Below are 15,357 nucleotides of genomic sequence, written 5' to 3' on the forward strand. Positions count from 1 at the left end.
GCAGAAGCAGGCGACGCTCTAGGTGACGACCGCACTCCTCTGTGACCAGTGGCGGCGGCGCTCTAGTCGGCGGGTGTGCGGGGCGGGTTGTCAGTGGTGCGGCCGGCAGGCAGCGATGGCGGCCGTACGCGGCCTGCGAGTGTCTGTGAAGGCGGAGGCCCCGGCGGGGCCGGCCTTGGGGCTCCCGTCGCCTGAGGCGGAGTCCGGTTTGGAACGCGGCGAGCCGGAGCCCATGGAGGTGGAGGAGGGCGAGCTGGAGATCGTGCCGGTGCGGCGCTCCCTGAAGGAACTGATCCCGGTACGGGCGGGGGGTGGGGGGCTAGGAGGAGGTCGCGGAGCTAGTGCCCCGCGCCGGAGGGGGCCGGAAGGGGAGGCGGCCAGCGCGCCGGCCGGGGGAAGTCAGGGGAGGAGGAGAGAGGCGCGAGCGCGGGCGGGCGGGGGGCCAGGCGTGAGAGACCCCGAGCAAGAGAAAGGACGCCGGGGCGCCCGGAAATGGGTGTTGAGAGGACTGGAGGAGGTGGGGGAGAGCCGAGAGAGAGTTGAGGACGTACCCTTTGCTGCCCCTCGGAGCTAGGCTGTGCGGGGGAGTGAGTGAGGAGAGACTGGGGTCCACATTAAAGGGGAGTCCCGGGCGGGAACCCAACCGGAGCGACCCAGAGGGAACTGTGAGGTGGCGCCGGCATCCAGGTCTCCCTGTGGGTCCCGCTCTGGTAGAATTGGTGTCTTGTTAAACATGGCACTCGCTCTTTTGAGCTTGTTAGCAGCAAACAGTATGTTGCTGTTGTGACTTGAGGGTCGTCTTGCCCCCGCGCACCTCCACTGCCTTGTAGCACCTCTACCGTCGCCCCAGCATCTCACTTGCAATGAAATCAAATGATCAGGGACCAGCATTTGCCCTTGGTCTCTTTTACCACAGCGGGGATGGTGAGTGGTGTTTTGCTTGTGGTTTTGTAGTCATAAGTCTGGTTCTTAGATCAGGTCTCAAGTCTGGATGACTTAGTTGCACACATAATATGAACTATTTGAAAAAAATAAAACAAAACAAAACAAAAACCAAAAAAACCCCTGCATGTCAGCAAGTCTTGCTTTTAAACTGAAGTTATGTGAGTTATGGAAAAAGGCTAAGGTAGGATAGCTAGTGATGGACAACAATAACGACCATGGTAACAACATGACATTTTGACAGTTGCTACTTTATGTCATTTAAAAATAACTGCAGTTGTTGGATAGGTAGTATCATCCCTTCATTCATTTTATGCAGCCCCCACCATGTGCCAGGCATAGTCCTATGTGCTAGATCAAGATCAGACTTCCTCCTAGAGTTTGTGTTCTAGTAGGGACATAAGCAAATAAATGATTTCCACTAGTGTTAATGCTTTGAGGAAAAAAATATGCTAATGAAATAGTACAGGGGCCAGGGGTGTGTGCAGAACATAAAGCAGAATGTGATAAGATGGTCAGGGAAGTCCACTGAGACAGTGACAGTTAAGCTGAACCCTACATGACAAAAAGGGGCCAATCATGTGCACAGTGGAAGTGAACATTCCTAACAGGGGCAACAGCAAACACAAAGGGTCTGAGATAGGAACAAGATTGCTTTCTTGGGGAAATGTTAAGTTCTGTAGCACAAAGGGGAGAACAGAAAAAGAGGTTAGGAGATAGGCACATATCACGGAAAAGGCCTAGAGAAGTCAAAGTTGTACCATATAATGTAATTAGTGAAAGTCACCCTTGAGACATACCCCATCCTTTCATTGCAGTGTGTGTTTTCCCAGGAGTTTTAAGTGGGAACATTTTGGTGGAGGTTTGTGCTCCACCTGGTGGCCTAGTGTGGAAAATCTGTCCTGTCTGGGGTGAGGAGATTAGTGACTCTATCTCATCTTTAACATTTTTCACAAAAGCCTTTAGATTTTCATTTACATATGTACTTTCAATTGATAAAGGTACTTGAGATTTTGAACAGGCTCTGATCTAGAAAATACTTCTTATTAAGAGTGGTTGATTACTACTGTGGAGTCAGGGGATTGTCTTCTTAATAAGGGGTTGTCAGGGTTTAGGGAAAGGTTGCTGAAAAGAATGACTTTTCAAAAAGAAGCAGTTGTTAGGCTGCCTTTTATCATGGATTTTTCCTCCATTACTATCAGAATATCTCACCCTTTCTCTTTGTGTTAGGACACAAGCAGAAGATATGAAAATAAGGCTGGCAGCTTCATCACCGGAATTGATGTTACCTCCAAGGTGAGACAGACCATGATTTATTTATTCAGTTTGACAAGTGAGTAAATTTAATGAACTTGGTCCCTAGGACTTTTGTAGAACAGTAAATATTCTTATCCCCTTTTTTTCATTTGTTGCTGGATTAAACTTTTAAATTTCTTGTTATGCAGTGGTGTCTTCATGAATCCTGAAACATTCAGGCAGCATTTGTGTATTCTTGCATCCACAAAAAGATGAAATCACTATATCTGGATTTCTGTGTTTAATCATTTCCAAGAAAGAGTGCTGCACTGGGATTTATTTACTTATTTATATTTTTTTGTGAGGGTGGACACACACTATTTTTGATGCTATGTCCATTCTGATAAAATGTGTTTTGTTTCCTGAGGGCTCCACCCATCAGAGACCTAGCACATAATAGGCCCTTAGTAAATGTTTTTATTCCTCACTGGTTGCAAACTTAGAAAAATAGTTTCCTAATTGTGTACCTGTCTAAACTTTGAAGATTAAATCAACTAAATTATTCTCAGTACTTGAGAGCAAAGATTTACCACAGATGTTTGTAATAAGACCCTAATTGAGAAAGAGAGCATGCTTAGGCTTCCAGAGGGTGCCCCTTGTCAGGTTTTGCTCTGAGTCCTGATTTTGTATCTTCTTCCCTGTATAATCTCAGGCTATTCTAGCCTCTTTCTGTCTCAGATTACTTAAAGACCAAAAGAAAGAACTAATCATTTTCTGGACAGACAAGAAAATAGAATGAAGTGAAGGGCTTGGATTAAAACTAAGTGGTAGAGCCGGGCACAGTGGTACACACCTGTAATTCCAGCAGCTCGGGAGGCTGAGGCAGGAGGATCTTGAGTTCAAAGCCAGCTTCTGCAAAAGTGAAGCACTAAGTAACTCAGTGAGACCCTGTCTCTAAATAAAATACAAAAAAAAAAAAAACAAAAAAACTGGTAATGTGGTTCAGTGATTGAATGCCCCTGAGGTCAATCCCCAGAACTTAAAAAACAAACAAACAAAAAAACAACCCCAAAACAAAAATAATTAAGTGGTAGAGTGCGTGCCTAATACAAGGCTCTGGGTTCAATTTCTAGCACCCCCCCCCCCCCAAATAATAATACATAAAGTGAAAGTGTTTTCTTACTATGCTTGAGAAAGAAGCAGACTGTTCTTAATTCTACATCATTTGCCATTATATGAAACAGGAATATGGGGAAAGAGTAGAAGTCCCAGAGTTAGTATCTAAATTGTTACTAAAGGAAAGTAGATTGTTGTTTGTAATAGGAAGACTTCAGTGAAAAGAATTAGCATAACTATTGGGAAATAACAGAAGTGTTGCTGCTTTACCGATCCTCATAAGCTTTCTATAGTCAAACCTTCAATTAGTGTGACAAAGTCAATATACAATTAATGAAGGGTTCCCAAGAGCCAGCCACAGTTGGACCTGGATTATTTTAGCTCTTTTAAGACACTTACAAAGCTGATTATTTTTTCAGTAAAGCGTCAGTGCTTATTGTCACTTAAAAATGAAAACAAGCAATTCTGTGGACTTAAGGATGGAATAGAGGAGTTTCTTTGCTTCAGTGTTATTTTTAAACAGGAAACTAGCTTTAGGGAGTGGACTTTTCAGGCAGACATAATGTGAAAGAGGGTGATAGGTGTGATTACTGTGCCCACATAAAATGTGAAGTGGTGGCAGGGAGTGCTCTTAAAAATAGCATTGGATTTAGAAGATCTGTCCCCTTAGCTAGAAAAAGTACATCCAGCAATTTTTTTTTTTTTTTTTACTCATTTATGCCTCAGTTTCTGCAGCTGGAAAATTGAAACGTTCAGATTGTTTAATTGTAATTTGTTTGAGTGATTGCCAATAATAGATGAAACTTCATAAACATATAGTCATTGAATTCCTGCTATATCCCAGGCATAGTAATCAACTGTGTTAGGATGGAGGTGATTATAAATTATAACAGTATTACTTTATACCCTCTAAATGCGAATATCTGATTTTTGCAAAACTCATTCAATGTGCAGTGTTGCTTATTTCTTCTGATTTATTTTAGAGTTGTCATTGATGCATCATGTATTTGTGATTTAACTTTCTGTTTCTATGCTTTACCTCTTTGATTTTTTTTTTCCTGGACTTTCTAGGAAGCCATTGAAAAGAAAGAACAGCGAGCTAAGCGCTTTCATTTCCGATCAGAAGTAAATCTTGCCCAAAGAAATGTAGCCTTGGACCGAGACATGATGAAAAAAGGTACAGGGTGTTTTGGGGGCAATTTTTTCACATTCTTCTACAGAGTGGCTTTTCCCTGACATTGCCTCATGCTTTTGGCTTTGTCTTGTATGTCCTTTTCTCACCCCAGTACTCCCAACAGAAGGAACTTGTGAAGTCTCCCATTCTAAGGTTACCTGTTAAAAATTGAGATGCTGTCAACTATGTCTCAGATGTTAGAGGTGGAAAAAGATTATCTTCCTTAAAGCGGCCCAGAGAAAGAATAGTTAAATGCAGAGATGAGATGAAAACCTATGCTTCTATGGACCATTGCTCATTTTCTGCTTTTATCATAGAGGTTGCTTTTAAATGTAGTGGAAAAGTATCACAATCGGACCTTTTTCTCGAATTGGAGCAATGTAGGGACTGGTGGGAGAAAGCTGTTAATACTTTCATTGATAATAAATATGTAGAAAATACAAACCACACATTAATATCCTGTTGTCAGAGCAAAACTAATCCTGCTCTGGATTTTAAACCTGCTCCTATAGTTGAACTCGTTATTTCATTTTATTTTTGTGTTTTATTGGGATATTTTGCTCCCCAGAACTCACCTTGACTTATCATGTATGGTAATCTGCCCAGTCTTACCAAAGTAATTTATAAATAAAAGGGAAAATTATTCCTCTTAAGTGAGTCTACATCCTTATTTATTATTCTACTCTAATATAAAATCGTGAATGTAAAAGGTCTCCCTCTGTTGAGTTGCAAATTTGTGTTTACAAAGGGCTCAGAAGGCAGCCCTCTGGATGCCTATTGAAGGTCTGTGCTGTGTTGTGTAAGTTTCTTCAACCTTATGTTATTAATAAAAGCAAAAGCCCAGTAAATGAATGAATGAAAGAATAAATACTATTCTTTTTTGGGAGCTTAGCTTTCTTACCATATTTATTATTTACATATTTATTTTTTATTTGTTTCTCACAGCAACCCTATGAGGAATATCTTATTTTATATTTTGTTGCTGGGGATTGAACCCAGGAACACTTTACCATACTGAGATATATCCCCAACCCTTTTGATTTTTTATTTTGAGATAGGGTCTTGCTAGTTGCTTTGGCCACTAAGTTGCAGTTTTTAGAGAGTACCTGGCAAATAGTAGGTATTCAGTAAATGTTAGTTATCATCATTATCTGGCATTCTCTCTCTTCTAAACAGTCATTTAAGTAACCCAGCCTCTTGGGAGAGTGGGGAAGTTGGATTAAGTATCCTAACTCCTCTGTAGCCATATTAGGCATCAAAATTATTTCTTATTAGTGTTAGCAAAAATAATAAAAGATACTGTTTGTTAAATGCTTACTGTGTTCCATTTACTCTAATATGTGGATAACTTACTTTTAGGAGTCCTCTGAGGGGAAGGTATTTATCATTTCCATTTTACTTATGAGAAAACTAAGGTGCTATGAGGTTGAGAAGCTTGCCCAAAGTCCCACAGCTAGGTAAGTAGCAAGGCTGGGACTGAAAGCTGATCTAATAGAAGCATGTAGTCCTAATCACTCTGCCAGCTTCAGGGATGCAATTGGGACTATTCTGCCTCAAAAATGACTTGTTAGCGGGATGTGCTGACACATGCCTATAATCCCAGTGACTTAGGAAGCTGAAGCAGGAGGATCACAAGTTTGAGGCTGGCCTTAGTAACTTAGTGAGGTCCTAAGCAACTTAGCAAGACCCTGTCTCTAAATAGAAACTAAAAGGGGCTGAGGATATGGGGATATGGTTTAGTGGTTAAGTGCCCCTGGGTTCAATCCTCAGTACTCCCCCCCTTTCCGCCCCCTGCAAAAAAAAAGTGACTTGCTACTTTTGAATGGCTAGGTGTTGAACAGCTTTGGTCTCCCTATCTCCAAGATCAAAGTTCTCATGGTTGGAAGATTGGAAGGACCTTAGAGGTTATCTAGACCAACCTCTTGCTGGCCACTGCAGGCTTTTTGGCAAAGTTCCTACTGGTACTTTGGCTTCTGCCTGAATATCAAGTAATGAGGCAGACAGCTCTCTCTTTGAACACTTCCTTATGTTGAGCATTACTTTCTAGGAAATTTTGTCTTGAGGGTTGCTGTGTGACTCTTAGAACAACACTGTTAAGTCCTTTCTTCCTTCACATAATAACCCTTCAGGTGATGGAAAGCTTACTGCCTCTTCCCTGAACTTCCTTTATGTGGCATGGCTTTCTGGTCTTCCTTTCCTACTTTTTTCAGCTTCTAAATGTCTTCCTTAATATCTTGTCGGATAGATGAGATAAGATACAGATTGCAGGTGTGGTTGGGTACATGGAAGGTGGCAGAATTATTGCTACCTTTCATCTCTGTTCAGCTAATTCATAGTATTGTACTTGTCTTGTGATCCAAGCACTCAGGTCTTCACTTAGAAATTTTCCAAGCAAAATAATCTTTCTCATATTGTGCATGAGACACTAAAAATTATTTTTTAATTTATTCCTGTTAAATTACATCTTGTTGATTTCAAGCTTCCATTTTTAGGCTATTTTCATTTTAACTCTAATTTCACCTTTTTAGCTACTCCTGTGTGTCCTCTTCACCGTAATATGTTTGGCTTCTGCTTCTCATCAAGTTATCAGAGAATGTTGAATAGTATATTCCTGTATCATGCCATGAATCATAAATGGGCTAATTACAAGTCTTTCTTTGTTATCGTCAGGCCCACATTTCATTTTATTGTCAGGAAGAACTGGATTATATGCCTTAATGAACTCAAGATGAAACACGGTCTTTTATATTCTTTGAATTTCTTGACCTAGTAAACCTGTTTAAAAAAAAGAAATGAGGTTAGTGTGACTTTCTTCTTACATGGCATTTCCTTTGAGAAAGACTTAGTTTCTTAAAGAATCATAGATTTATCTAATAAGTGACTTTCTTTTAAATTTCAGAGACTGATAAGCTTTCCAATCTATAGTTTTGGGAATTTTTCTTTCCTCTTAGGAGGAATTGGTACAGGATTTGTCCTTCTAAAGGATTTCAGGTACTTCTGTCCTAAATCACAACTCCATATTTTTTTTGTTTATTTGTTTTAATGTGTATTTTTCTAGGTGTAGATGGACACAACACATTGCCTTTATTTTTATATGGTGCTGAGGATCGAATCCAGGTCCCACCCGTGCTAGACGAGTGCTCTACTGCTGAGCCACAATCCTAGCCCCACAACCCATGTTTAAGTCAGTACATTGGGATAAAATTCTGGATTGGGTGGTTTAAATCTATTAAAATTAATTCTTATGCTATTGTTTTCTGTCTTAGGTTTTGACGCTTATTTAATGATAGCTGTTCTATTGATTAGTAGAATAGTAGAATAAGTCAACAGTTCTGCCTTTTTTCTTGCATCATCTTCCCATAGCAGTATTTCTCTAAACACTTAAAAAAAAAAGAAAGTCATCAGCACTTTTTTAAAAATATTTTTTTAGATGTTGATGGACCTTTATTTTATTCATTTATTTATATGTGGTGCTGAGAATCAAACCCAGTGTTTCACACATTCGAGGCAAGCGCTTTACCACTGAGCCATAACCCCAGCCCAGTCACCAGCACTTTTGATGAACCTGTTAACTTTGGACTACAACCTTTTCTTCATTAGGTATTTTATAAGCAATTCATACTCAACAAAGAAAATTTAGAAAGAATAGGAAGGAAAGTGGTCACAGTTGTATTCTCATTCATTGCCAGCATTTTGTGTATTTACTTTTAAATCTTATTTTGGGCATGGACTTTTTTTCCTTTTTTGTCATACTGCTTTTTTCATTTTCACTTGACGGTTTATCCTCAGTGTTTTCTGTATTGCTGTATAGTGTGATGTCAGTCTCTCAGATTGTACTGTTCTTGTTCTCTTTGTCGTCATAATTTACCCTTTATCCATTTCCCATATGTGTTCTTTTCACCTAAGTTTTGCTGCTTTCTCTTTCCTTGGGGCCATCTTTCATGTTGAATTGTTGGATTTAATGTCTTTTGACTTTTTGGATAATTCTGATTTGAGGCCTTAGAATTGATAATTTATTCTCCAAAGACTTTGAGTTTTATATACTATTACCCCATTATTTGTTAGGGTAATAGAATGTAAAAATATTTATATTAGTATATAAAGAAACTTTCCCTGTTAGAACATTTAAGGTAATACCCTTAACACCTGGTTTGTACTTGACACATAGTAAATGTTCAGATCTCATCCCTTCGTGCATCTGTTCATTTCCCCCCTCAATACTTAGCCCTTTCTGATTTGGGCAATAAGCCTAGCAGCCTGTTTTGTTGCTTTGATTTATTTTGCTTGGTGACACTGTTAGCAGGGTAAAGGCCTTCTTTTTTGGCAGTCTTCCATAGAATCTTGATTTTTAACAAAGTTCCCATTTATAGTGGATCTTGCCACTGCCAATTTGGTTCTCTTTTAAGAATATATTTTTTCCCACGAGCTAATTTTGATACCTGTCTCTGCATTGATAATGCTTTTGCTCGTCCCTTACTCCTTACCTGCTTCTTTGGAACATAATTGTCCATGGGTCAATTCTTGATATGTATACCATTCTGTCTGAATAAAAGTAAATGTTGGGGGGCTGGGGATGTGGCTCATGCGGTAGCGCGCTCGCCTGGCATGCATGTGGCCCGGGTTCGATCCTCAGCACCACATACAAACAAAGATGTTGTGTCCACCGAAAAATAAATAATAAATATTTAAAAAAAAAAAAAAAGTAAATGTTGGGGCTGGGGATGTGGCTCAAGTGGTAGCGCTCTCGCCTGACATGCGTGCGGCCTGGGTTCGATCCTCAGCACCACATACAAAGATGTTGTGTCCACCGAAAACTAAAAAATAAATATTAAAAATTCTCTCTCTCTCTCTTCACTCTCTCTTTAAAAAAAAAAAAGTAAACGTATGTGTCCAGAGGTTTTGTTCTTTTTTAAAATATTAAAAACATTTATTTATTCTGTATGTGACAGAGGTTTTGTTCTTTACATTCTTTTGTACTTAAATATTTTGTCATTTTTTTTTCCTCCTCTGGATGTATCATTTAAAGTGAAGTCCTTTTTATAAGTTCACCAAGTCTTCTACCTGAAATTTTTTTTTCCCCTAATTTTCAGCGTGTTTCCTTTCCTATCACTAGGCGCCCTCCTGTTTTTCCTTACCATCTGTAGAACCATCTCTTGACTTCTCAAAGGCTCTTTTTCTCCCCGAATCATAGTTTTCTGCTCAAGGAACCGAGGAGTCTACCTGGGCAAAATCAGCCCTTGTTTCCTATGTGCATTTGGGCTTCTATTCATTCTTGCACTGCTGGACTCCAATGAGGACATGCTGGAGTTCATAAATCTTTAGGGTGTCTATGTCTTCATGTATCTGGACTGTCAAGAAAGTACTCTCTTGAGCTGGGCATGGTGTTGTACACCAGTGATCCCAGCAATTTAGGAGGCTGAAAACAAGAGAATTGTGAGTTTGAGGCCAACCTCAGCACCTCAGCAAGACCATCTCAAAATAAAATAAAAATAAAAAGGCCTGGGCCCTGGGCTCAATCCTCAGTACCAAAAAAAAAAAAAAAAAAAAAAAAAAAAAATCCAAAAACCCCTCACCTGATTTAGTCATACCTACATGGGTACTCATTAAACCTGTATTTCTCTCTCTTTCATTTAGTACCAGGGATTGAACCCAAGGATGCTTAACCACTGAGCAACATCCCCAGTTCTTTTTATTTTGAGACAGAGTCTCACTAGGTTACTTAGAGCCTCATTAGTTTGCTGAGCCTGGCTTCAAACCTGTGATCCTCCTGTTTCAGCCTCCCGAGCTGATGAGATTACAGGTGTGCACCACCATGCCTGGCTAAACACATTTCTTATTCTTTAGAATAAAATGACAAAACAAACATTAATTTTTTTTGTATTTATAAGTATTCATAAGTATTTTAACTTTAAGTAAAAGAAATATATTGCATATAAAAAGTATTTGGTAATAGCCATTCCATTTTTTTTCTTTTTTTTTTCCTTCTGTAATAGCCATTCTTTTTTTTTTTTTTTTTAAATATTTATTTTTTAGTTTTTGGTGGACACAACATCTTTATTTTTATGTGGTGCTGAGGATCGAACTCAGCACCCCGCGTATGCCAGGTGAGTGCACTACCGCTTGAGCCACATCCCTAGCCCTGTAATACCCATTCTTTTTTTTTTTTTTTAAAGAGAGAGTGAGAGAGAGAGGGGGACAGAGAGAGAGAGAGAATTTTAACATTTATTTATTTTTTTTTCTTAGTTCTCGGCGGACACAACATCTTCATTTGTATTTGTATGTGGTGCTGAGGATCGAACCCGGGCCGCATGCACGCTAGGCGAGCGCGCTACCGCTTGAGCCACATCCCCAGCCCCAGTAATAGCCATTCTTATAGAGTGAGGTGATATCTCATTGTGTTTTTTTTTTTTAATATTTATTTTTTAGTTATAGGTGGACACAATATCTTTATTTTATTTTTTATGTGGTGCTGAAGATTGAACCCAGTGCCTCATGCATGGTAGGTGAGCTCTCTACCTCTGAGCCACAACCCCAGCCCCTCATTGTGGTTTTGATTTGCATTTTTCTGATAATTAGTGGTTTTGAACATTTTTTTCATACGTGCTGGCCATTTGTATGTCTTTTGAAAAATGTCTATTTAGATCTGTTGTGCAGTTTATAATTTTTTTTTTTTTTTTTGCCATTGAGTTTTTGTAGTTCCTTTTATATTCTGTTTTTCTCTCTTTTTTTTTGTTGTTGGGCGTGGGGGAGTACCAGGGATTGAACTCAGGGGCACTTGATCACTGAGTCACATCCCCAGCCCGATTTTGTATTTTATTTAGAGACAGGGTCTCACTGAGTTGCTTAGCACCTCACTTTTTGCTGAGGCTGGCTTTGAACTTTCAATCCTCCCGCCTCAGCCCCCCGAGCTGCTGGGATTACAAGTGTGCACCATTGTATCTCTCCTGGCCCTCCTTGTATATTCTGGATAACAACCTTTTGTCAGTTATATAGTTTGCCAATATTTTTTCCCATTCTGTAGATTGTCTCTTTACTCTGCAGATTGTTTCCTTTGCTGTGCAGAAGCTTTTTAATTTGATGTAATCCCATTTATATATTTTAGCTTTTATATCCCCTGTTTTGGGAGTCTTGTCCAGAAAATCTTTACCTGTTCTAGCATCCTGAAGTGCTTCCCTGTGTTTTCTTTTAGTAGTTTCATGTCTTTCGTTTTATTTATTTTTTTTAGTAATTTTTTTTAAGAGAGAGAGAATTTTTTTAATATTTATTTTTTAGTTATTGGCGGACACAACATCTTTGTTGGTATGTGGTGCTGAGAATCGAACCTGGGCCGCACACATGCCAGGCGAGCGCACTACCGCTTGAGCCACATCCCCAGCCCCATGTCTTTCATTTTAAATCTTCAATCTATTTTGAGTTGATAACAAGTGTTGATGAGAATGTGGAGAAGGAGGAACCTCTGCATAGTGTTGGTGGGAATGTGAATTAGTTCAGCCATTATGTTAGAGTCATCCCCACTCCCCCTATGGTGCTGAGGATTGAACTCAGGCCTCACACATGCTCTGTAAGTATTCTATTCGTGAGTTATAAACCAAGCCCTAATACAGCCATTAGGGAAAACAACCAAAGGTTCCTCAAAAAATTAAAAATAGAATTACCATATGATCTAGCAGTCTCACTACTGTGTGTGTGTGTGTGTGTGTGTGTGTGTGTGTGTGTGTATACAGTCAAAGGAAATGAAGTTGGTATGTCAAAGAGACATCTGCACTCCCATGTTTTTTGCAGTACTATGTGTAGTTGCCAAGATATGGAATCAAACTAAGTGTCCATCATCTGATGAATCGATAAAGAAAGTGTGGTACATATATATACACTGGAATTTTTTTTTTTTTTGTAGTTGTAGATGAACAGAATACCTTTATTTTATTTGTTTAGTTTGATGTGTTTCTAAGTATCCAACCTAGTACCTCCCACATGCTAGGCAAGTATTATGCCACTGGCTACAACACCCTAGTCCCTAAACTGAAATATTATTCAGCTATTAAAAAAAGAATGAAATCCTATCATTTGTGACAACATGTATGGATCATTATGTTAAGCCTGGCACAGAAAGACAAGCTCAGAGACTCTGAAAAAGTTGAACTCACAGTTATCAGAGACTGGGAAGAGAGTAAGGGATAGAGAGGGATGGGAAAAGTCTGGTCAGAAGGGACTAAGTTACAGTTAGGAGTAAGAAACTATGACTTTATGTGTCTGTTTGTGGTGCTGGTGATTGAACCCAGGGCCTCTTATATGCTAGGAATGTGCTCTATATTCAGTGGGCTACATCCTCAGCCCTAGAGTGAATATATATAACAGTTATGTACTGTATCTTTCAAAAATCTATAAGAAAAGATTTTATAATATTTTCACCGTAAAGAAATTGCACATATTTGAGGAGAGAGATATTGAACCTGATTTAAATGTAAATATATATAATTTTTTTAAACATCACTTAGCAACCATTAATATGTGCAGTGGAGAAAGGGAGAGAGGGATGTGGAACGATTACAGAGGCCCCCATTTTACACGAAATGTTTTACTTGTCTGATCTTTTAAGAAATTAAGCTTAAAATTATGAAGTAGACATATAGGTATTTTAAATTTTTATGATATGTTTATATATATTTTGAAATTAAATAGATTGAATGATATAATGTACTTAGAAGTATTTTGTGTAAACATAACAGAATTCTGATGAGGCTAACTTTCCTTTTTGACCACAGCTATCAATCTTTCTCCCTCCTCAGAGTATCAACTATTATCAGTATAGTGAGACTCATACCAGGCTTTTTTCTAGGTATTTGTGTATACAAATATATTTATCTCGAGAGTGGATGGTTGTTTAATTTTCTACAACTTTTTTTTTTCTTTTTTCTTTGCTGGAGATTGAACCTAGGGCCTTATGCAAGCTAAACAAGTAGGCAAGTACTCTACTACTGAGGCTATATTCCCAGCTTTTTTTTTTCCCCCTCTTTTGAGACAATTTGAGTTGCCCAATCTCTCTTTAAACTCATAATCATCCTGCCCCAACCTCCCAGGTAGCTGAGATTACAGGTGTCTACCACCATACCCAGCTCTCATTGTTTTTTTTTTTACTGTATTATATTCTATAATATGGATAAACTGTGCTTTATTTAATATAGATAAACCACAATTTGTTACTCTTGCAGCTACTTAATTGTTAGAAATAGTGCTGCCCTAAACATCTTTGTGTGAGCTATTTTGTGAGTCTGTGTGTTATGGTAGATAGGACTAGAATTTCTAGGGGTGTGTGCTAAATTACATCCCTGTTTGTCCTTCAGAGTGACTGTGCCAGTTCCACACTCCCACTGGCAAGGGGAGTAACTCCCCACCCACTGCCAACACTTCATACCAAAATGCATAAAATCTGTTCAGTGAAAATTGGTATCTTCTTTTTAATGTGAACTTTCCTGGTTAACAGAAAGGTTAGCCCATTTCTTCACATGTTTATTGGCCTTTTGTAGTTTCTTTTGTATAAATTGCCTGTTTATGTCCTTTGCCCATTTTTATTTTGGAGTGTCATTTTCTTAAGGACTTGAGGATTTCGTTTTTCTAGTTTCATGCCATAAAATTTTTTTTTCTTTTCTTTCTTTTTTTTTTTTTTTTTTTTTGGTATTGGGGATTTAACCGCAGGAGCTCTTTGCCACTGGGCCATGTCTCCAGCCTTTTTATGTTTTATTTTGAGACAGGGTCTTGCAGAGTTGCTTAGGGCCTCGCTAAGTTATTGAGGCTGACTTTGAACCTGCAATCCTCCTGCCTCAGCCTCCCTGGTCACCTGTTACAGGCATGCACCACTGCACCTGATTTCGCTCTATAATTATTTTAGTTTTGTGTTTTTATATATTCAGCAGCAATTTCTTATCCTTCATGATTATCTCCACTATTGTACATCTCTCTTTGACATGTACTTAAAACTTTTAGAATCAGATTGTCAAGTATAGAATAATCCTTTTGAATTTAGTATTGCTTTCCTGCAGGTTAATGTGGGGATAGGTATCATGTGCTTTACTAACATCATATTCTGAGCCTAATATCCCTTTTCTGAATTAAATCATTTGTTTAATGCTGGTGTTCATTGATAAAAATTAAAACATTTTAGTTTACCATCTTGTGTTCTTTTGAACATCTTTCTTTCAGCATATTTCTTTTCTAAAATTTTATAAATAGTACTAGTGGAATGTGTGATTGCAGGTGGGAAAATTCTGTCATCTTTTCTGTGTCTTATTTTTATAGCAATTCCCAAAGTGAGACTAGAGACAATCTACATTTGTGGAGTAGATGAAATGAGTACCCAGGATATCTTTTCCTATTTTAAAGAATATCCTCCAGCACACATTGAATGGTTGGATGATACCTCCTGTAAGTACACCCAAGTTTTCTGTTGAATATGCTTTTAAAAATAAATTATTAAGAATTCTTGCTGTCTAAAATGGTAAATGATTATGGCCCAAACTCCTTGTTTATGCCTAACCTCTGTCCTTAGCCTAGAAGAAAAAAATATTGCCCATCGATGAGAATCAGCATGCCTTAACCAGTCTGTTAACTCATACTTCATGGGTATTCCAAGTCAACTCATAGAAATCCAGGCTGTAGCAGATTGATTACTGCCAACTGCGTCTTATATACTTGATTAAGACCTCTCTTTCTCCCATGGTCTCCCAACAAAGGGGTGGATCCAGCTGCATAGTTTCAGGGCTATGTTTTTAAGGCTTGAAACTTTTTTTTTTTTTGAATTTTTAATATTTATTTTTTAGTTCTCGGCGGACACAACATCTTTGTTGGTATGTGGTGCTGAGGATCGAACCCGGGCCGCACGCATGCCAGGCGAG

General features: G+C 38.8%; 1 protein-coding gene across 2 annotated transcripts in view; it reads left to right on the forward strand.

Annotated features, from left to right (window-relative positions):
* Ncbp3 (nuclear cap binding subunit 3) overlaps positions 1–15,357 on the forward strand; it is a 50,744-nt gene continuing 35,387 nt past the window's right edge. For both annotated transcript variants that reach the window (XM_077800596.1, XM_026393926.2), the window contains exons 1-4: positions 1–298; positions 2,173–2,238; positions 4,366–4,471; positions 14,762–14,887. In XM_077800596.1, the coding sequence (XP_077656722.1) occupies positions 116–298; positions 2,173–2,238; positions 4,366–4,471; positions 14,762–14,887 (481 nt within the window). In that variant the 5' untranslated portion in view covers positions 1–115. The remainder of the gene's footprint in view (positions 299–2,172; positions 2,239–4,365; positions 4,472–14,761; positions 14,888–15,357) is intronic.

Source organism: Urocitellus parryii, chromosome 7 (genome assembly GCF_045843805.1).
Source record: "Urocitellus parryii isolate mUroPar1 chromosome 7, mUroPar1.hap1, whole genome shotgun sequence".
Classification (NCBI taxonomy): domain Eukaryota; kingdom Metazoa; phylum Chordata; class Mammalia; order Rodentia; family Sciuridae; genus Urocitellus; species Urocitellus parryii.